This window comes from Malaclemys terrapin, chromosome 10 (assembly GCF_027887155.1).
Source record: "Malaclemys terrapin pileata isolate rMalTer1 chromosome 10, rMalTer1.hap1, whole genome shotgun sequence".
Taxonomy (NCBI): Eukaryota; Metazoa; Chordata; order Testudines; family Emydidae; genus Malaclemys; species Malaclemys terrapin.
Window position 1 is genome coordinate 48,120,717 of NC_071514.1, and position 22,361 is coordinate 48,143,077.

The following is a 22,361-nucleotide window of genomic DNA, read 5'->3' on the forward strand; positions in this document are numbered from 1 at the left end:
TTTATAATAAAGTTCTGTTTTTTTAAGAATCTGATGGGTTTTTAGGGTCCTAAAAACCCAAGGGTCTGGTCTGTGCTCACCTTGTAAACCTATTCGGTTGGTATATTATTCTCAAGCCTCCCCAGGAAAAGGGGTGAAGGGGGTTGGGAGGATATTTTGCAGAAACAGGAACTCCTTTTCCTAAATCTTTGTCTAACTCACTTGGTGGTGGCAGCAGTACCCATCCAAGGACAAGGAAGGATTTGTGCCTTGGAAAAGTTTTTAACCTAAGTTGGTGGAATATAAGCGTAGGGGGTCTTTCATGTGGGTCCCCACATCTGTACCCCAGATTCAGAGTGGGGAGGGAACCCTGACAGTGGCAGTGACCATTACAATTGCAGAAGTGCTTTGGCTATGCTTAGCCCTCTTTTCAGTCTGCCTCAGAACAGAAAGCATTTTACCTGCGTGGTATGTGTGAAATCCCGGAGCTGCTTCCTGATCTCTGCCCAGCCCTCCTCATCCAGCTTGCTAGAATAGAGCAGCAGATGTTAATTACAATCATATATACAAAGCCAGACCATCCCTAAACCATGGGGCTCAGCATGGCCACCAGACATGCTACTGCCTTTTCAGCACCCCAGAAAGCATAAATTTCAGATCATCTTCCAGAATTATTCCCTGTATGGCTGCAGAGCACATCTCTGTTCCTTCACCTACCTGGGCAATGAGAGTCACACGTCCTACAACCTGGATCTCTGCTGGGGTGGCTGGATTTGCCCTTATTTACATCAAACAGACATGAGAAGGTGCAGAAATAATCATTAACCTGACTCAGTAGGGCTGAACTTTGTGGGGAAAGAGGTGAGAGGCACAACAAATCAATAGCGTAGCTAGTGGGGTTCAGGGGAAGTGGCCGCTTCCCTTGACCACACTCCCCAAAAGTGGCACCTGCGGAATGGGGCCATGGGCTGGCTCCCGGCACTCCGGCCGGCCGGCAGAATGGGGCCGCAGGCTGGCCTGCTGGCTCCCGCCTCCCGGCGCTCCGGCCAGCCGGCAGAACGGGGCCACGGACTCCCAGCGCTCTGGCCGGGACTCCGGCCCTGAGAGCGTGGCCGGGGGTCTCGGTGCCCCGGACAGTGCTCCGGATGGGGAAGTGGGGTGGCCCTGCGCATGCGCCGCTCCGTCTTTCGGCAGCATTTCGGTGCATGCGCAGGGCTGCCGAAATGCCACCAAAGGACCGGCGCCTTTTTTCTCTGCTGCTCCTCCTCGGCTGCAACCCTGGCTACACCACTACAACAAATGCCAAACACTAGGGCACGGCTACACTCGAAACTCCAAAGCGCTTCCGCAGGAGCACTCCCCCAGCAGCGCTTTGAAGTGCGAGTGTGGTCACAGCGCCAGCGCTGGGAGAGAGTTCTCCCAGCACTGCAGGTACTCCACCTCCCCGAGGGGATTAGCTTACAGCACTGGGAGAGCAGCTCCCAGCGCTGAGGCACTGTTTACACTGGTGCTTTACAGTGCTGTAACTTGCTGCACTCAGGGGGGTGTTTTTTTCACTGTGAAGTGCCAGTGTAGCCATAGCATAGCTCACACTTAATTCTTTTTGTGCTTCTGTACAAATCCACTCATTCTAATGTGGAGTGTAAAAAACAGTGACAGATGAGCTAATTTTGAAGAAAGGCAGCCAAGCCATGGGAAAGTTCTTCCTATTCTGTCCTGGGCTGAATAAGCAAAATATAGGTCACATCTGATGGCCAGGGGATTTTGATTATATAGAAAGAATGGTATGAACTGAGGAATGCATTGTGTTCAAACTCTGTAGCCCATATATAAGTTAAAGACTTAATTGGGACTGAAAGAGCTCCCTCTGGTGTCTGTGTTAACTGGGAAAAATAGATGACTTTCTGGAAGAAGGGGACTGTAATTTTATATAAGTAAAATTGTTAAGAGATCAAAAATAACAGCAAAATACATATGTCTAAATAGTAATGGGAAATACAGCAATGACTCTCAGTGAAACAACTCTGTTAACTACATGCATTTGCAATGTTGTAGCTGTATTGGTCTCAGGATATGAGACACAAGGTGGGGCGGTGAGGTAACTTCTCAACAGAAGTTCATCCAATAAAAAAATATTTCCTCACCCCCTTTGTCTCTCACAATGTGCATTGTCAGGCTAGTAACAGGAAGGAGATCGTGGCAAGGATGTAAACATCAAGATACAGAAAATAAACGTCATTACAAGTGTGGATAGAACACAAGCTTCTAAAATAAACTTAACAGAAAGATTCATCACTAAGGACCAGATTCTGCTACTTTTGTCCCTTATTCCTCAAGTAGTCCCATTGCAATGAATTGATGCACTCAAGGATTAAAGTACTGCTCAGCATGGGAAACAGTGGCAGAATCTGGCATAGAGCTCCACATGGACTCCTCCTGAGGGTCGAAATGACAGTCTGGACCTATACATAGAATGCTTCCGCCGATGTGCACAGGCAGAAATTGTGGAAAAACAACATTGCTTGCCTCATACTTAAGTCGTGCAGAACGCAATGCCATCCACAGCCTCAGAAACCACCCTGACATTATCGTCAAAGAGGCTGATAAAGGAGGTGCTGTTGTCATCATGAACAGGTCTGACTACTAGAAGGAGGCTGCCAGACAACTCTCCAATACCAAATTCTACAGGCCACTTTCCTCAGATCCCACTGAGGAATACACTAAGAAACTGCACCATCTACTCAGGACACTCCATACACTAACACAGGAACAAATCAACATACTCTTAGCGCCCCGACCGGGGTTATTCTATCTACTACCCAAGATCCACAAACCTGGAAATCCTGGACGCCCCATCATCTCGAGCATTGGCACTGTCACTGAAGGACTGTCTGGATATGTGGACTCCCTACTCAGACCCTACGCCACCAGCACTCCCAGCTATCTCCATGACACCACCAATTTCCTGAGAAAACTACAATGCATTGGTGACCTCCCAGAAAACACCATCCTAGCCACCATGGATGTAAAGGCTCTCTACACAAACATCCCACACACAGATGGAATACAAGCTGTCAGGAACAGTATCCCTGATGATGACACAGCACAACTTGTTGCTGAGCTCTGTGACTTTATCCTCACGCACAATTATTTCAAATTTGGTGACAATATATACCTCCAGACCAGTTGCACCGCCATGGGCACCCGCATGGCCCCACAATATGCCAACATTTTTATGGCTGACCTGGAACAACGCTTCCTCAGCTCTTGTCCACTCAAGCCCCTTCTCTACCTACACTACATTAATGACATCTTCATCATCTGGACCCATGGGAAGGAGACCCTGGAAGAATTCCACCATGATTCCAACAGCTTCCACCCCACCATCAACCTCAGCCTGGACCAATCTACATGGGAGGTCCACTTCCTAGACACCACAGTACAAATAAGCGATGGCCACATTAACACCACCCTATACCAAAAACCCACCAACCGCTACGCCTACCTTCATGCCTCCAGTTTCCACCCCGGACACACCACACGATCCATCATCTACAGCCAAGCGCTGAGGTACAACCGGATCTGCTCCAACCCCTCAGACAGAGGCCAACACCTACAAGATCTTCACCAAGCATTCTCAAAACTACGATACCCACAAGGAAATAAAGAAACAAAATCAACAGAGCCAGACGTGTACCCAGAAGCCTCTTGCTACAAGACAGGCCCAAAAAAGAAACCAACAGAACTCCACTGGCCATCATCTACAGTCCTCAGCTTAAACCTCTCCAACACATCATCAGTGATCTACAACCCATCCTGGACAATGATCCCTCACTTTCACAGACCTTGGGAGGCAGGCCAGTCCTCGCCCACAGACAACCCGCCAACCTTAAGCATATTCTTACCAGCAACCACGCAGCGCACCATAACAACTCTAACTCAGGAACCAACCCATGCAACAAACCTCGATGCCAACTCTGCCCACATATCTACACCAGCAACACCATCACAGGACCTAACCAGATCAGCTACAACATCACCGGCTCATTCACCTGCACGTCCACCAATGTTATATATGCCAGCAATGCCCCTCTGCTATGTACATTGGCCAAACTGGACAGTCACTACGCAAGAGGATAAATGGACACAAGTCAGATATCAGGAATGGCAATATACAAAAACCTGTAGGAGAACACTTCAACCTCCCTGGCCACACAATAGCAGATGTAGAGGTAGCCATCTTACAGCAAAAAAACTTCAGGACCGGACTCCAAAGAGAAACTGCTGAGCTCCAGTTCATTTGCAAATTTGACACCATCAGATCAGGATTAAACAAAGACTGTGAATGGCTATCCAACTACAGAAGCAGTTTCTCCTCCCTTGGTGTTCACACCAACTGCTAGCAGAGCACCTCACCCTCCCTGATTGAACTAACCTCGTTATCTCCATACTGATTTATACCTGCCTCTGGAAATTTCCATTACTTGCATCTGATGAAGTGGGCATTCACCCACGAAAGCTTATGCTCCAATACTTCTGTTAGTCTTAAAGGTGCCACAGGACCCTCTGTTGCTTTTGGCATAGAGCTAGCGCTCATTTCTAGAGACACTTGGTAACCATGTAGCTTAGGGTCTGACTGATTCAGAAGGGTTACATATTTGGGTCTCTTTAAAACTGAATTTCTGTTTGAAATATGTCACACTAGAGACTCCATGGGTAAGGCTTTAAAACAGTTTATATTATAAACTGAATTCTCTCATTCACACAACCCAATTTCCTGGGGGTGGGGGAGGTAGGGGGCCAGGAAGGGATGACTTCCACCTACCATTTCTCACGTGAAGTCATTCACAGAAAAGTGTTCAGGAAAGTGTCAGATTAATTGGACAAATATTCTGGTTGATAAAGGTTCGTATCCCACCCTCATCACCGGGGGATCTGAGCACTTTCCAGTGGCACATTAAGAAATTTTAACTAATGTTTATCACATGTCTGTTCTCTCATCCTCTTCCCAAGGAGAGAATTGGGTGTGTAGTGTAGTGTTCTGCTATGTTAGGGTTTTTACAAGAATGAGATGTTGAAGAGGTGGGAATTTGTTCTGAAAATTATTCTCTCTTCTGTCCACTCAGAACTCCAAAGCAGCTTCATCTAAGAACTCCTAGCTTCTGTTATACTCTAATCTGCAGTGACAATAGTGCATGGGACACCTTGACCAAGCTGGAGCATAAAAGCTGTTAGTCATTAGAGACCGAGCCTGAGATACTGCCCTGCCCTAGTGCCACTATGTAGACCTGTTCAAAGGAAGTGCCAAGTGCATGTGAAATGATAACAAATCAGATGACTAGTGTTTTACGCCCACTTTGTCCTAGTGTCAATGACTGCATAAGGAATAAGGCAACAGAGAAACAGGCCCTGAATTTGTTGGTCTTATATGTAATAGCTTTAGGGAGGGATCTAGTCCAAGCTCCACTACGTGTAATCTAAACTTTCATTGGGGAAAAAAAAATATTTCTAGCCCTCTGTGTTGGGAAGAGAGTCCTCTATGCTTACAAGTTTATCAGGGTGACGTTACCAAAAAACAATAGGCTATTTATGGTGGAAAAATTGTAGTCCCTCCAAGTTACTCTCCCTCTCCCCTCATCTGCCAATCATCAGAATTGCTACTGATTCTTCAAGTTCCGCATAGCAAGTATCTTTAAACACATACCCATATCGTGGCAGTACTGAGGACAGCGGCAATGGCAGGCCCATCTCAGCCTGTACACTTCTCTGCTCTGGATTGCAGCATCTCTTCTTAGTTCCTGAGTCACTACTACTTCCTATCACTAGAGTCCTGCAAATCTGCGGCTATCCACTTTATATCCACGGACCATGTTTGTGGATTGGATGCGGATACAAACTTTGTATACGCACAGGGCTCTACCTATCACTGCTTCCTGGAAAGATGGATCCCTTAGAGAGAAGTGGGGACAGTGTCCTCTGTAGACCCTAAGGACATGAGGCCATGTGTGTCTCCTGCAGCTAAAGTGCACCCTGCAGGAGGCATATTTCTAATCTTAACAGTTTTGTCCTAACATCTGTTTTCTTTCTGTGATCTAGGTAATTAAAGTCTCAGTAGCAAGGAAAGAAAGATAACTCAAAAACTATTTAATAAGTGACAAGAAACCAAATCTAGGAGGTACCAGATACAATTGTGGCACACCTGCACCAGCCCCTACTCCACCCAAACCTTGCAAGCGTGTTCATGTACTGTGAGAAAGCAGAAACATGACTGCCCTGATTCCTTAAGGACACAAGTAGTCCCATTTAAATCAATCAATGGAACTACAATTATGATTAAAATTAGGGCCTCAATGGCTACCTCATTTCAAGACCAAGCATGCCGTACCTGACAAAAGAAGAAGTTACACACCTTGTGCAGTACCGATGGTTCTTCCAGATGTGTGTCCCTGTGGGTGCTTCACTCTAGGTGTCGGTGCGGCCCAGCGTTGGAGATTTCTCACAGCAGTACTCAGTCAGGGGAAGGGTGTGCACAGGAGTCGTCTCATGCGGCCGTTGGCACCTCCTGTAGCACGTTCTCCTCTGACTGTCCCCTCTGTTCCTTCTCCACCACAGAGTTTGGCTGTGTGAACTCCGAAGTAGAGGGGAGGAGGGTGGGTAGTGGAGCACCAACAGGGACACACATCTCGAAGAACCATCGTTATTGCACAAGGTGAATAACTTCTTCGAGTGGTGTCCCTGTGAGTGCTCCACTCTAGGTGCTTGTAGAGCAGTACCCCACCATGGGTGGTAGGGGTTCAGAGTTATGTATAAGTGTGTGATGAGAGCACTGTGAGGCCAACAATAGAGTCTGAGACAAGGCCTTCGGTGATAGTGTAATGCTTTGCAAAAGTGTCCTCCGATGTCCAGATTGCAGCTGTACAAATATCTATTAAGGGGACATTGTTCAATAATGCAATTGATGTCGCTATGGCTCGCGTTGAGTGGGATCTGATGCCCACAGGGGGTTCTTAGTGATGCAGGTGGCAGCAAGTTTGAATACAGGTAGACCCCCATTTGGAGAGTCTCTGGGTCAATATTGTAGAGCCCTTGGAGTGCTGTGCTGTAGAGACGAATAGTCTTGGTGACTTGCAAAATGGTTTAGTTCTGTCCAAGTAGAAGGCTACAGCCCATCTGACATCTAGCATGTGCAACGTTGCCTCTCTAGAGTTATGTGGCTTGGGATAGAAGGCAGGTAAGTATATGATTTGGTTAATATGAAAATTTGTAGCCACTTTGGGCAAGAATTTTGGGTGAGGACATAACATGATTTTGTCTTTGGTAAATACAGTGTACAGTGGTTCAGCCATCAATGCTCCTATTTTGCTGACACATCTTGCAGACGTGATTGCCACTAGGAATGTGACCTTCATTGACATATGTAGGAGTGAGCAGGTTGCTAGAAGTTCAAAGGGTGGTCTTGTGAGACATTTGAGCACAAGATTGAGATCCCATGGTGGTGCAGGTTGGCGTACTTCTGGGTACATGCTCTGTATATCTGCTAGGATATCTCTCTGGATGGAGAGTCAGGCCCTTGTTCTGGGACAGGAGGTCCGTCCGGAAAGGCAGCGGTTGTGGGGCACAGACTGCTAGACGTGAGAGGTATGGAAACCAAGTCTGTCTGGGTCATGTGGGGACAATGAGAATGATGTATGCTCTGTCGAGTCGTATCTTGCAGCTGACGTGTGGGATCAGCGGGAAGGCGTACATGAGTGACGCGTTTCACAGGATGAGGAAGGCATCCACTAACGATCCCGGTGCCAGGCCTGCCCTGGAGCAAAATAGTGGACATTTGTGATTTGTTGCAGAGACAAAAAGGTCGATTACTGGGTGACCCCATTTTTGGAATATTGTGCCGAGAACACTGTTGTGGATTTCCCACTCGTGTTCTTGTGAGAAGTGCCTGCTGAGGTTGTCGGCTGTAGTGTTTTGGCACCCTGGTAGGTATGATGCTGTGAATGCAGAAGTTCCATAAATTCATGGCTTCTACGCATAGCGAGTGAGACCTGGCTCCTCCTTGGCGATTAATGTAAAACATGCACACCACATTGTCGGTGAGAATAGAGATTGAGGTTTCTTGTATGAGTGGGAGGAAGTGTCGGCATGCATTGTGTACTGCCTGTAGTTCCAGGAGATTGATATGTAGTCAGGTTTTCGTCGCAGACCACTTGCATTGTACATTGTGGTGACCCAAGTGGGTGCCCCAACCTATCAGGGAGGCATCTGTTGTAATAGTCACTGATGGGGGGGTCTTGTTGAAAGGGAATCCCGGAGCATACATTCCCTGGCTGTGTCCACCATTGTAGGGAGAGGATAACCCTTGGTGGTAGCGTCACATGTCTGTTAAGGAAGTGTTTGCTGGGTGCATAGCTCGTGCTCAACCAGTGCTGCAGACAGCACATGTGGAATTTGGCATACTTTACTATGAAAATCGTAGCTGCCATATGTCCCAGAATCTGAAGGCATGTCCTCACTGAAGTTTGTGGGCTGATGGTCACTGTGGAAATAAGATTGGTCAATGTAGTGAATCTGTGATTTGGCAATATTGCCTTGGCTTGTATGGAGTCTAGGTCGGCTCCGATAAACTCCAATTGCTGGGTTGGTTCCAGGGTGGATTTCTTTTTGTTTATCTGTAGACCTAGCTGGTGAAATAGGTCTATTGTGGTCTTCAGCATGCCTGCCATTTGTCGATTGGCACCCTTGAGAAGGCAATCGTCCAAATAAGGGAAGATTATGACTTCTTTGCGTTGTAAATGTGCTGATACTACTGCGAGCGTTTTTGAGAATACGTGGGGAGCAGTGGACAGTCCGAAGGGAAGGACCCTGTATTGGTAGTGGTTGGCTCCCACTGTGAACCGCAGGAACTGTCTGTGGGCAGGATGTATTGTAATATGGAAGTATGCATCTTGGAGGTCGAGGGCTGCAAACCAGTCCCCCCCGTCTAGCGCTGGGATTATTGTGGCCAGAGTGACCATTTTGAACCTGTGTTTGCATACGAACCTGTTGAGTTTTCGGCGATCTAAGATTGGTCTCCATCCCCCTCCTTTCTTCTCTGTCAGGAAATATTTGGAATAAAAACCCTTCCCTTGGTATTGATGTGGTACTGGTTCTACAGCACCCAGCAGTAGGAGGTGGTCTACTTCCTGTTGCAGAAGGTGCTCGTGAGAGGGGTCCCTGAAGAGGGATGGGGAAGGGGAGAGGGTTGGGAGGATGGCTGTGAAAGGAATGGTGTAGCCAGATTGTATGAGCTCCAAAACCCATTGATCTGTGGTTATTGCAGCCCAGGCATGGTAAAATGGGCATACGCAGTGACCAAAATTGTGGGATGGGGTATCTGTTGGCGCTAGAGGCATGGGGAAGTCGTGCATACCCTTGACCAAGACTTCAAAATTGTGGCTTAGATGTAGATGGACAGACGGACGAGGCCTAGTTCTGTAGAGCTCGTTGTCTCTGAGCCCGTTGTTTGGGTCTGTTCTGAGTGAAGTATTGTGGTTGTTGACGGTTAAACAAGGTGTCTCATGATCTCTGGTATGGTGTAAAACAAGGGCATTTGTTAGGCGGTTGGTGTATGCCTAGTGTATGCAGCATTGCTTGGGAGGCCTTCATGGTATGGAGGACGATGTCTGTTTGAGATGAGAATAGTTTATCCCTATCGAAGAGGAAGTCCTCCACTTTTAGCTGTAGTTCTTTTGGAATTCCTGAAGCCTGCAACCATGATGTTCTTCTCATAACTACAGCTGTTGTGGTTGTTCGGGCAGCTGTGTCTGCTACATCCATTGAGGCTTGCAGCGCTGTGCGGGCTATTAACTGACCCTCGTTGATGTTGAGTTGAGGATGTTTATGCTTGGGGAGGTCCTCCTCTGCACCAGGGTAGTCGGTGCCATGGAGGAGACTTGACATGTCAGCTCCGGTGCCACGTGTTGGGGCTCGGCAGGGGTCCTCTGAGGGATGGTGCCGGAGGAGCCCAGTGCCTCGTAAGTGCTCACTCTGGATGAGTGGAGCACTGAGGGTAAAGACCTCACTGGAGAAGCTCTCTTTTTCTGAGAGACCCTTGCCGGAGAGGTCGAGGCTCGCTTCCTGACAGTTTTGGAAGTCGGAGCCTTATCAGAGCTCAGAGATCTCAGTTTATGAGACGCCCCGGAGGACGTCTCTTGCGGAGGTTGGAGGGATTTCTCCAGCAGAAGCATTTTCAAGCAGAGATCCCTCTCACGTCTTGCCCTTGCTGTTAAGTTGGTGCAATGTATGCATTTCTGGGAGAGATGAGTTTCTCCCAGACAGCGAATGCAGGATATGTGGCCAGAGACCGGCATCGGTTCACAGCAGGAGTCACCCTTTTTAAATCCTGTTGAGCCCGGCATGACTGCAGTTAAACCTCTCCCCGCTCTCAAGAGATAAGAATAGGAGTTAATTGTAGTGGTAAATTGTAGAAACTGTTCCCAAACTGGGAGTTAAGCAGAGAAAGAGTCTTCTTTCGTCTCTCTTTTTTTTTTTTTGGTTTGTTTTTGTTTTTGAAGAAAAACCTCTAAGAGGAACTAACAAAACTATGTAGACTAAGACTAACTAAACAATGTAACTAAGTATAGACTAATAAGAAGTTCCTATTTAACTTGTAACTTTGTTTATTTTTCCCCCCAGAAAGTATCAAAGAGAGCACTGCCACGGAGTTCCGTCTGCAACCGAGGACGGTTGAGAAGGAACTGAGTGGACGGTCAGGGGAGTACGTGCTACAGGAGGTGCCAACGGCTGCATGAGAGGACTCCTGTGCATGCCCTCCCCCCGACTGAGTACTGCTGCGAGAAATCTCTGATCTCCGGCGCAGGGACGCACCGACACCTAGAGTGGAGCACCCACAGGGACACCACTCGAAGAAGAACTGACATTTCCACTCACATACGTTTTTGTAGATATTAAATTATTTCAGTCAGCATGGCCTCTCCTGTCCCTATTTAGTACCTTATCCCCAAACAGCTGAAGCAAGTCCTGGATCCGTAGTGTAATGCAGAGGGATGAAGGAGGCAGCCACCTTTGACACAGAGATTACAATATCAATTACATAAATGGAAGCTACTTACTGGTGAAGAGATGGTCCTAGCGCAGAGCTTTCACTCAGTCTTTTCTGTAGGCAAAGGAAGAACATCATCTTTGTGACATTAACCCAATGGAATCCCTGTTTCTTTGCAGGGCCAGCATTGGACATCTCAGTATGGTAAATGGCCACCACTGACACTAATAAGGAAGTGCTCTGCAAGATGTTCTCAAGGCTTGTGGCTCTCTCTCTCTCTACTGGGAAGTAAAAGGTAGCTCATTTGAGCTAAGACCTTAGGAACATAACTGCTCTTGGGCAAAATTAAGGGGAGGAAATGGATAAAATTGGAACCTTTCCAGGTATTGTCTGCCATTCAACTCCTTGTATATTTTATTTTGCCAAGACAGTAAAGCTTCCAAGGGTAGTGAAATCTTTGCTCGGCCCTCTCTTGCCTCCCTGGCTTTTCTTCAAAAAGTGAGGCTGCAACTATAGTATCCTTAAGGTAGTTATGGACTATTCACTCCTTGGCTTCCTCCATGATCCCCAGACTGAAGAACAACCTTCCCCCACAGATCTCTTTGTCATCCCTGCAACCTCTGCAGTGTGCAAACCTACACACTGCAGAGGTCCAGCAGGTGCTACTATACTAGACATGACAGCTGTTGTCAGGTGTCCCACCTCTTCACAGTTGTCACAAGGAGAGGCACAAAGGGATGGAGAGCATGGGCCATCCCTGGTGCTGCCCCCCAGAAGGGCAGCCTGGGTTACAACGAACACTAGAGCAGTGGTTCTCAACCTGTGGCCCAATCAGCACACAGCTGCAGCCCATGTAAAATCCTCAGGGTCATACATGTAGTATTGGATGTGGCCCATAATGGTAAATAGGTTGAGAACCACTGCACTAGAGGATCAAGAGGGGAAAATGAGATCAAACTGAACCTCTCCCTCCACCTGACAAGTGCACTCCCTGCACAACAGTAATCCAGTGAAGCATGTGGTTACCGTCTCCTGCAGTTCATGCAGCTGTGTCTCTAGTTTTGCTTTGTCCTCTCGCAGCTGGTTTAGCTCCTGGGTTGTGCTTGTCAGTAGCTCAGAATCTGTGATGGTGAAATGGAACTCAGGAGGGCCTGGGTCCATCTCGCTGCTGCCCTGAGACTGGATCTGCTCACGCTGCATCCTTAAAAGAAGCCAGCAGGGTTAGTCAAACAACAAGTAATAACAATGATGGAGGCAGCATCAGCTTGGTAAATTACTGTCCACTGGTTTCTGCATATCTGATACCAATGAAAGGCCAAGCCACACACTGAGATGAATAGGACCAGCCAGAAGCATTCACACTATTCTTTGGCATGTTTCTGCTAACAGAGAGGATAAAGGAACTCAGAGTTCCACCATAGCCAGTGCACCTCAACCATTACCTACAGTCCCATCACCTGGGAAAGACAATGGTACATGGTTGTGTTTCAGGGAAGGGCTGTATGAAATGAGGAGGACACAGCATCAAGTATGGAGCACGTGTTGCATGGAAGGATTATGTAGCATGAGTTACCCCTGGTTAAGAAGAATTAAAGTACCTGCACAGGTTGTGCCATGTTTGTCTTTCTTCCACAGGACAGAAATGACTTTGTCTGTACAAAGTGCAAGCTGGTCTCCATATTGGAAGAGAAGGTTTGAGGTCTGGAGAAACAAGTATCAACCCTGCGTTGCATAAGAGAAAATGAAGATTTCCTTGACAGACGTCAGGATATGCTTCTACAGGCACAATGTTCTGAAGAATCGGAGCAGGTTGCGCAGAGGGGACTGAGGGACGGTGAAGAAAATTGGCAGCATGTGACCTCTAGAAGAAGAAAGAGGAGCGTCCATGTACCAGCAATGGAGATACAGGTGAGCAACCGTTTTCATGTTCTCTCCACAGGTACTAATGCGGAGAGTGGACTAGATGATACATCTGAGGGAAGGGAGCAGAAGGAGACTCCACCGATTGGAAGGCATGAGATGCACTGTCCTAGGGATGGGGGTTCCACAACCACCGCTCCCAAGAGAAGGAGGAGGGTGGTGGTGGTCGGGCACTCCTTCCTCCGGGGGACTGAGTCATCTATCTGCTGCCCCGACTGAGAAAACCGAGAGGTCTGCTGCTTGCCAGGAGCTAGGATTCCCGATGTGATGGAGAGACTGCCGAGACTCATCAAGCCCTCGGATTGCTACCCCTTCCTGCTTCTCCACGTGGGCACCAATGATACTGCCAAGAATTGGCTTGAGCGAATCACTGCAGACTACGTGGCTCTGGGAAGAAGGATAAAGGTGTTTGAGGCGCAAGTGGTGTTCTCGTCCATCCTCCCTGTGCAGGGAAAAGGCCTGGGTAGAGACCGTTGAATTGTGGAAGTCAACGAATGGCTATGCAGAGAGAAGGTGTCAGAGAGAAGACTTTGGATTCTTCGACCATGGGATGGTGTTCCAAGAAGGAGGAATGCTAGGCAGAGACGGGCTCCACCTAATGAAGAGAGGGAAGAACATCTTCGCAAGCAGGCTGGCTAACCTAGTGAGGAGGGCTTTAAACTAGGTTCACCAGGGGAAGGAGACACAAGCCCTGAGGTAAGTGGACAAATGGGATACCGGGAGGAAGCACGAGCAGGAGAGTGCAAGAGGGGAGGACTCCTGTCTCAGACTGAGAAAGCGGGACAATCAGTGAGTTATCTAAAGTGCCTATACACAAATGCAAGAAGCCTGGGAAACAAGCAGGGAGAACTGGAAGTCCTGGCACAGTCAAGGAACTATGATGTCATTGGAATAACAGAGACTTGGTGGGATAACTCACATGATTGGAGTACTGTCATGGATGGATATAAACTGTTCAGGAAGGACACGCAGGACAGAAAAGGTGGAGGAGTTGCATTGTATGTAAGAGAGGAGTATGACTGCTCAGAGCTCCGGTATGAAACTGCAGAAAAACCTGAGAGTCTCTGGATTAAGTTTAGAAGTGTGAGCAACAAGGGTGATGTTGTGGTGGGAGTCTGCTATAGACCACCAGACCAGGGGGATGAGGTGGACAAGGCTTTCTTCTGGAAACTAGCAGAAGTTACTAGATCGCTGGCCCTGGTTCTCATGGGAGACTTTAGTCACCCTGATATCTGCTGGAAGAGCAATACAGCGGTGTACAGACAATCCAGGAAGTTTTTGGAAAGTAAAGGGGACAATTTCCTGGTGCAAGTGCTGGAGGAACCAACTAGGGGCAGAGCTTTTCTTGACCTGCTGCTCACAAACCGGGAAGAATTAGTAGGGGAAGCAAAAGTGGGTGGGAACCTGTGAGGCAGTGACCATGAGATGGTAGAGTTCAGGATCCTGACACAAGGAAGAAAGGAGAGCAGCAGAATACAGACCCTGGACTTCAGAAAAGCAGACTTTGACTCCCTCAGGGAACTGATGGGCAGGATCCCCTGGGAGAATAACATGAGGGGGAAAGGAGTCCAGGAGAGCTGGCTGTATTTTAAAGAATCCTTATTGAGGTTGCAGGAAAAAAACCATCCCAATGTGTAGAAAGAACAGTAAATATGGCAGGCGACCAGCTTGGCTTAACAGTGAAATCCTTGCTGATCTTAAACGCAAAAAAGAAGCTTACAAGAAGTGGAAGATTGGACAACTGACCAGGGAGCAGTATAAAAATATTGCTCAGGCATGCAGGAGTGAAATCAGGAAGGCCAAATCACTCTTGGAGTTGCAGCTAGCAAGAGATGTTAAGAGTAACAAGAAGGGTTTCTTCAGGTATGTTAGCTACAAGAAGAAAGTCAAGGAAGGTGTGGGCCTCTTACTGAATGAGGGACGCAACCTAGTAACAGAGGATGTGGAAAAAGCTAATGTACTCAATGATTTTTTTTGTCTCTGTCTTCACGAACAAGGTCAGCTCCCAGACTGCTACACTGGACAGCACAGTATGGGGAGAAGGTGACCAGCCCTCTGTGGAGAAAGAAGTGGTTCGGGACTATTTAGAAAAACTGGACGAGCACAAGTCCATGGGGCCGGATGCGCTGCATCCGAGGGTGCTAAAGGAGTTGGCAGATGTGATTGCAGAGCCGTGGGCCATTATCTTTGAAAACTCACGGCGATCAAGGGAGGTCCCGGATGACTGGAAAAAGGCTAATGTAGTGCCCATCTTTAAAAAAGGGAAGAAGGAGGATCCAGGGAACTACAGGCCAGTCAGCCTCACCTCTGTCACTGGAAAAATCATGGAGCAGGTCCTCAAGGAATCAATTCTGAAGCACTTAGAGGAGAGGAAAGTGATCAGGAACAGTCAGCATGGATTCACCAAGGGCAAATCATGCCTGACTAACCTAATTGCCTTCTGTGAGGAGATAACTGGGTCTGTGGATGAGGGGAAAGCAGTGGATGCGTTATTCCTTGACTTTAGCAAAGCTTTTGATACAGTCTCCCACAGTATTCTTGCCAGCAAGTTAAAATAGTATGGGCTGGATGAATGGACTAGAAGGTGGATAGAAAGCTGGCTAGTTCGTTGGGCTCAACGGGTAGTGATCAATGGCTCCATGTCTAGTTGTCAGCCGGTTTCAAGTGGAGTGCCCCAGGGGTCGGTCCTGGGGCCGGTTTTGTTCAATATCTTCATTAATGATCTGGAGGATGGCGTGGACTGCACTCTCAGCAAGTTTGCAGATAACACTAAACTGGGAGGAGTGGTAGATACGCTGGAGGATACAGAGGGACGTAGACAAATTAGAGGATTGGTCCAAAAGAAACCTGATGAGGTTCAACAAGGACAAGTGCAGAGCCTTGTACTTAGGACGGAAGAATCCCATTCACTGTTACAGACTAGGGACAGAATGGCTAGGAAGCAGTTCTGCAGAAAAGGACCTAGGGGTTACAGTGGATGAGAAGCTGGATATGAGTCAACAGTGTGCCCTTGTTGCCAAGAAGGCTAACAGCATTTTGGGCTGTATAAGTAGGGGCATTGCCAGCAGATGGAGGGACGTGATCATTCCCCTCTATTCAGCATTGGTGAGGCCTGATCTGGAGTACTGTGTCCAGTTTTGGGCCCCACACTACAAGAAGGATGTGGAAAAATTGGAAAGAGTCCAGCGGAGGGCAACAAAAATGATTAGGGGACTGGAGCACATGACTTATGAGGAGAGGCTGAGGGAACTGGGATTGATTAGTCTGCAGAAGAGAAGAATGAGGGGAGATTTGATAGCTGCTTTCAATTACCTGAAAGAGGGTTCCAAAGCGGATGGATCTAGACTGTTCTCAGTGGTACCTGATGACAGAACAAGGAGTAATGGTCTCAAGTTGCAGTTGGGGAGGTATAGGTTGGATATTAGGAAAAACTTTCACTAGGAGGGTGGTGAAGCACTGGAATGGGTTACCTAGGGAGGTGGTGGAATCTCCTTCCTTAGAGGTTTTTAAGGTCGTGAGGTTTTTACCCACGAAAGGTTATGCCCAAATAAATCTGTTAGTCTTTAAGGTGCCACCAGACTCCTTGTTGTTTTTGTAGATACAGACTAACACGGCTACCCCCTGATACTTTAAGGTCAGGCTTGACAAACCCCTGGCTGAGATGATTTAGTTGGGAATTGGTCCTGCTTTGAGCAGGGGGTTGGACTAGATGACCTCCTGAGGTCCCTTCCAACCCTGATATTCTATGATTCTACCATATATACTCGTTCATTAGCCCATTTGTTTATAAGCCAACCCCCCAAGATGGTTAGGTAAAAATAGCAAAAACTGCATGACCCTTTCATAATCCGACCCTATATTTCAGGGGTTGTCAAACTTTTGCTCCTGGCCCATCAGGGTAAGCCGCTGGCAGGTCGGGACATTTTGTTTACTTGGAGCGTCTGCAGGCACGGAGCCCCTCAGCTCCCAGTGTCCGTAGTTTGCCGTTCCCAGCCAATGGGAGCTGCGGGACTTTGCCAACCCCTGCTATATTTTAAAAACTCAAAAGTTTTGCTAGAATTATTTTAATGTACTCTAACGAAAAAACTGTTGTTGTTCTAATAACTGAACAAATATGTATTCACCTTCAAAATTACAGTCACTATTTAAAATCAGTAAATGGATATTTAAAACAAAACAATATGAGACTTTAAAAAGTCTTAAAATTCTTCAAAGTCTGAATCAGTCTCTGATTCACCAAACAGTTCATTAAATTTGGCTTCAGTCACAGCTGCACCTGTATTGTCATCGTAATATCGGCAGTGTTGTCTTCAGACTCAGATTCCTTCTCATCATCAGCCTCTGTTGTGTCATCATCAAATATGGCATCATCTTCTGACCCGTCGAGTGCATTGCTAATACAGCATTTCCTAAATGATTTTTCTACCATTTCCGAGGGAATGGACACCCATGCGTCCTTGGATCCACTGGGCGATCAGATGGATTTCGGGCTTCATAAGATTCCCGCCTTTTGTCAACTTTGCCATGCCTGAGCACATCCATTCAGAGTTTCAGACCACATTTTGCGTAGCCTGTCTTTAAAGGGTTTGTTCAGGCAGACATCAAGCGGTTGTAGAACTGAAGTTAAGCCTTCAGGTATTACAACCAAAGTAGTTTTCATATTTTTGGCCACATTTTTCACCTCATCCATCTTGTGTGCCCTGAACATGTTCCAAGTGAGCATAGCAGGTTTCTTGAAAAGTGCTCTTGGTCTCTTATTCCACACTTTTTCCAGCCATTCAATAGTCCCACTTTCATCCATCCATCCCTTTTCGTGTGCACGTACGATGACACCATCAGGAAATTTTATGTTTTTAGGCAAGGTTTTTCTTTTAAAAATAACAGGAGGGAGCTTTGATCCATTTGCCAAACATGATAAAACCAACGTAAAATGGATTTTTTTCATGGCCAGTTAATTAAAACTGTATTTTCACCAACACCGGTTATTGTTCTGTTGCACAGGAGATCAAATGTCATTGGTGTTTCGTTCATATTTCCTATTTGTGACAGTTCAAATGCATATTCCTTTTGATATTTTATAATAAACCTTTGGAAAGATTCAATGTTTTCTTCCAGATCTCTAGGCAGCTTTTGCGCTATCATTGTTCGCTGACGAAGACAGAGACCATGACAGTTCATGAAGCGAGTACACCAACCCGCTGATGCAACAAACATTGATGACTTTACTGACTTGTATTTGTCGTCTTTCGACATTTGCAGAGCACGCAAACGAATTCCAGTTCTAGTGACAATGTACCCATTTTGTCGACATTCAAGAACCCAATTATTGAGATCTTTCTCTAGCTCAGGAAATGAAGCACACTCATTGGTCATTTTTTCTTGCTTCTTGGAATGTCTTTTAGTGTTTTATTTTTTTGCCATTCTCTTACTTGCTTCTCATTGATACAGAATTCACGAGCAGTGGCACAATTATTGTTTGTGTCTGCATATTCAACAACTTTAAGTTTGAGCGCTGCATGATAAGACCTTTTTCTTTTGATTTCACCATTGTTCATTTTAAATACTAGTATGAAAATAGATTATTATTATTATAGTAGTTATAGATTTTGTAGGACTTTATATAGGAATGTCACCTGCTTTATCACTGTCAAATTATTATTGTTCTTTGTTTATTTCAAAGCAGCCCTGTAGATGGGCATGTAGGGAGGGGTAGCTCAGTGGTTTGAGCATTGGCCTGCTAAACCCAAGGTTGTGAGTTCAATCCTTGAGGGGACCATTTAGGGATCTGGGGCAAAAATCTGTCTGGGGATTGGTCCTGCTTTGAGCAGGGGGTTGGACTAGATGACCTCCTGAAGTCCCTTCCAACCATGAGATTCTATGATAACAGGCTGTTTCAATTTTATTAGAGATTTCATCAATTCTGCACATTATATTTTCATATTGGCTCGAGACTTATGAGGTCCATTTCAAGCCAATCTAGTCCACTAAACAAAGCCTTTGCAACTTTAAAAGGGTGCAGTGTTGACATCAATAAATGGGTCGGCAAACTTTGGCTCCCAACCTGTCAGAGTAGGCCGCTGACGGGATGTTTTATTTACTTGTAGCGTCTACAGGCATGGAGCCCCTCAGCTCCCTGTGGCCGCAGTTCGCCATTCCCAGCCAATGGGAGCTGCGGGAACTTCCGGTTTGCCGTTCCCAGCCACAGGGAGCTGAGGGGCTCCATGCCTGCAGACGCTCCAGGTAAACAAAATGACAATGTATTAGATATTCAATTCAATGATTCCATAGAGTTTAAAACCATCACATTTTGGTGTAGACCCATTTATAAGCGAACCCCCGCTCTTTGATGCACCACATTTTTACCAAAAATATTCGGCTTATGAACGAGTATATATGGTAAGTGCTGTGCATTTGTACTGCACCTCTTGTCTATAGAGCTTTACAAAGTTTAGCCAGTGTCTTAATTCACATTTTACATAGTGGGAAACTAAGGCACAAAGAATGCCTGAATTTTGAAAAGAGTCCCAATTTTGGGTGCATAAGTTGAGACACTTTGCTTCTGATTTTCAAGAGTGTTTAGCGAGTCAAAAACAGAACCCAAGTCTCCAGACCACAAATTCTCCGTTCCAATCACTAGCCTCTGGTTGCCTCTCCACCATTAATGGAGGATGATGTGGTGTTGCTCTGAAGGACTATAGAGCCCAAATTGTTCTAAGCAGTCCTTACCTGGGTGCTTTAGAGGGATGATGATCTTTCATGGCTACAGAAAAGACTCAAAAGCCCCCTGACCTACCTATAAGCAATCAGCAGGTTTTCATGCCTCTTGACAAGGTTCTGCATGCGCTTCTTGTAACTACGCACAGCTCCAGCCAGCTGCTCCTCCCGAGATTTATGGGCAGCCCGAATGTCCTTCACCATGCCATCCACAAAGCGCTTCATGTAAGCATGGTCAGCTGGTACTTTGTTAGGCACCTTAGAAGCATTTGATTTACTGTCCATATATTCCTTTAAACACAGAGAAGGAAATCAGCTCAAGCAGACTGCTGGACAAGGAATGGCTGTTTCCTAAGACACTCGACCAATGTATTAGGATGGCTACTCCCTGTCCTGCATGGCGGTACACAGGAGAACTCCTCATCATCAGAATCCTTAAAATTTACAGCACTTTCCAATTAGTAAGTGCAGTACAAACTAACTAGCCTCCAACAAGTGGGGAAAATGAGGCACAGAGACGTTAATGCCTTGGACACACAGTCAGTGGCAGAGGTGGGAGTGCTGGCTTCTATTCCTCTGCTCACTCTATTAGGCCACACTATCTCTGACTCCTTGTTTGTTCAGAAGATTACATAGCTCTATTAGAAACTGAACTGTTCTTCTTAGCAAAGGTTCCCTTCAATTGTTCTCTTGATCCATCACCACACTGCGATCTCTTGGAGCTGTTGGCAAAGACTCTGTACTGCTACCTTGGGTGGAGAGACTAGCAGATTTCTTCCAAGATATGGCCAATTTTTCTCAATGAACTGTCCTGCAGAATGTACTCAGGGATCAGTGTAGGTCCTATGCCATGAAGTCTGACACTTTTGCAGTGCTCTGAGTCCTCAGTGATCCTCTGCAAGACTGGTTGCATGCCAGAGAAATGTATTCCCATAATAACCTTAGGCCACTCATGTTACAAGATTCTGTGATACAGCAGGAAAGGTGAAGGGGCCATGGATCATGTTTCCTCCCGGAGGAAAAAAGGGAGGATTCTTTTACCACAAACCATGGAGTCAGCACACTGTGAAGCTAAAAGTGGCACAGTCTGGCCTGCTGAGAGAGACTTCCAGGGAACTGGGTTTAGAAGCCAATTGAAAAGTAGCCATAATAAATAAAATGAAAGTGCAATTAAAATAACTTGACTGAGAGAGAGACATGGCAGAGACTCAGTAATTGTTCTGGGCTGTCACATGGGAAATCTGGTGCAAGGAATGATTTGGGTACTCCTGCCCCCAGACTCATTGGCTGCAATCAGAGCACATGCAGTGTACAGTTAGACTTTCATAAAGAGGGAGAAAAGATCCCATTCTTCAACTCTCCCTACAGCCATCAGACAGAGTGGTATTACTGCACTGCATGTTCCACTAGCCTGCAGCTCGAAGAGGGAAACAGCAGTGGTTTGAGAGCAGTGGGCAGTACCCAAACTCAAATGTCTGCCCTGTAAAACCAGAAGGAATAACTAAACCCAAAGAAAGGAAATGCAGATGCCCATACGTGGCAGGGATCCTCACCGCCAGGTCCTTGATGTACTGAGTAAGACGACAGCGATATTCCTCATTCAGTTCCTTCAGCTGAAGTTGCAGTTGGGAATTCTCAACCTCCACCTCTTTGAGCTGGCTCTGAGAGGTGAGCAGCACCTACAGCACAGGAAGCATACAGTCACCCCCAGGGAATCAGGCTCTTCCCTGAGCCTCCTATTGGCCAGAAGAGCTTTAATCACTAGTATTCAATAGGAAAAGGAAGGTTAACTTAGAAACTTTACTTTCAAACAGTCCACTTTCCCAGGAAAGGGGCACTATTTAAAAGCAGGCCATAAGGGACCACAAGAGACAGTTCATAAGGGGCAGAGAGGGAGGGAAGATTCTGCTGTCATCCAAGAACAACTCAGGAAATGTTTACTGCACATATTTCTATGCTGCCCATCCCCCAGAGAATCTGGGCACCAACTGAGCACTTCATTGGCACCTTCCCTCTGGGGATCTCAAAACACTTTACAAGCATTATGGAATGAAGCCTCAGAACCTTGTGAGGGAGGAAATTCTTATTGCCTCTATTTTATAGATAGGGAATCTGAGGCACAGAGCTGTTCAATAACTAAGAATTGGACTAAGACTCAGCAACTCATTTACATAGCCCCTTAGTATTGAAGAACTGAATCTTCCAGGTACTAAGGGGGTTCATTTATCCAGAGGAACTGACAGTTTCTGGCTTCTTAGAGACAGAAGCACAAAACTTGACACATCCATGGAGGATGAGCTGGCCCTGCTCCATAGTGCTGCACAAATGTGCTGTACACAGGCATTTTTCCTGGATATCGTCTGACCCTGCTATCAGAAATAGCAGTCGAGATTGATCAAGCCCTCCTGCAGAATGAGATGCTGACAAGACTTCATGGAGGGGAGACTTCCAGATCAGAGCCTCACCCATCTTGCTATTGGCTCCAAGTTACTAGTGTATGGTGCTGTATAACCAAAGGAGAAGCTGACAATCTAGGTGAGTCACAGTGTCAGAGGATGGGTCCTAGGGATCTTACCACTGACTGCTCCACCAGTTTGTGCTGAGTATTGCGAATCACTCTCTTGGACTGCTGCAGCTCCTTCCCCATTGCCACCCTGCATACACAGAATGGGGGACATGTTCACTTTAATCACTGAGGTGCTCTTCCATC

General features: G+C 46.6%; 2 protein-coding genes across 2 annotated transcripts in view; one reads left to right on the top strand and one right to left on the bottom strand.

Annotated features, from left to right (window-relative positions):
- The window catches only part of LOC128844307 (adenine nucleotide translocase lysine N-methyltransferase-like), a 59,039-nt gene that overhangs the window by 16,213 nt on the left and 20,465 nt on the right, over positions 1-22,361 (top strand). The window lies entirely within an intron of this gene.
- The window catches only part of CCDC78 (coiled-coil domain containing 78), an 87,182-nt gene that overhangs the window by 11,832 nt on the left and 52,989 nt on the right, over positions 1-22,361 (bottom strand). Inside the window, exons 14-19 of the mRNA XM_054041918.1 lie at positions 22,227-22,305; positions 21,205-21,330; positions 19,731-19,942; positions 12,044-12,218; positions 11,088-11,131; positions 441-507 (exon numbers count right to left, since the gene is read on the bottom strand). Of these exons, the coding sequence (XP_053897893.1) occupies positions 441-507; positions 11,088-11,131; positions 12,044-12,218; positions 19,731-19,942; positions 21,205-21,330; positions 22,227-22,305 (703 nt within the window). The remainder of the gene's footprint in view (positions 1-440; positions 508-11,087; positions 11,132-12,043; positions 12,219-19,730; positions 19,943-21,204; positions 21,331-22,226; positions 22,306-22,361) is intronic.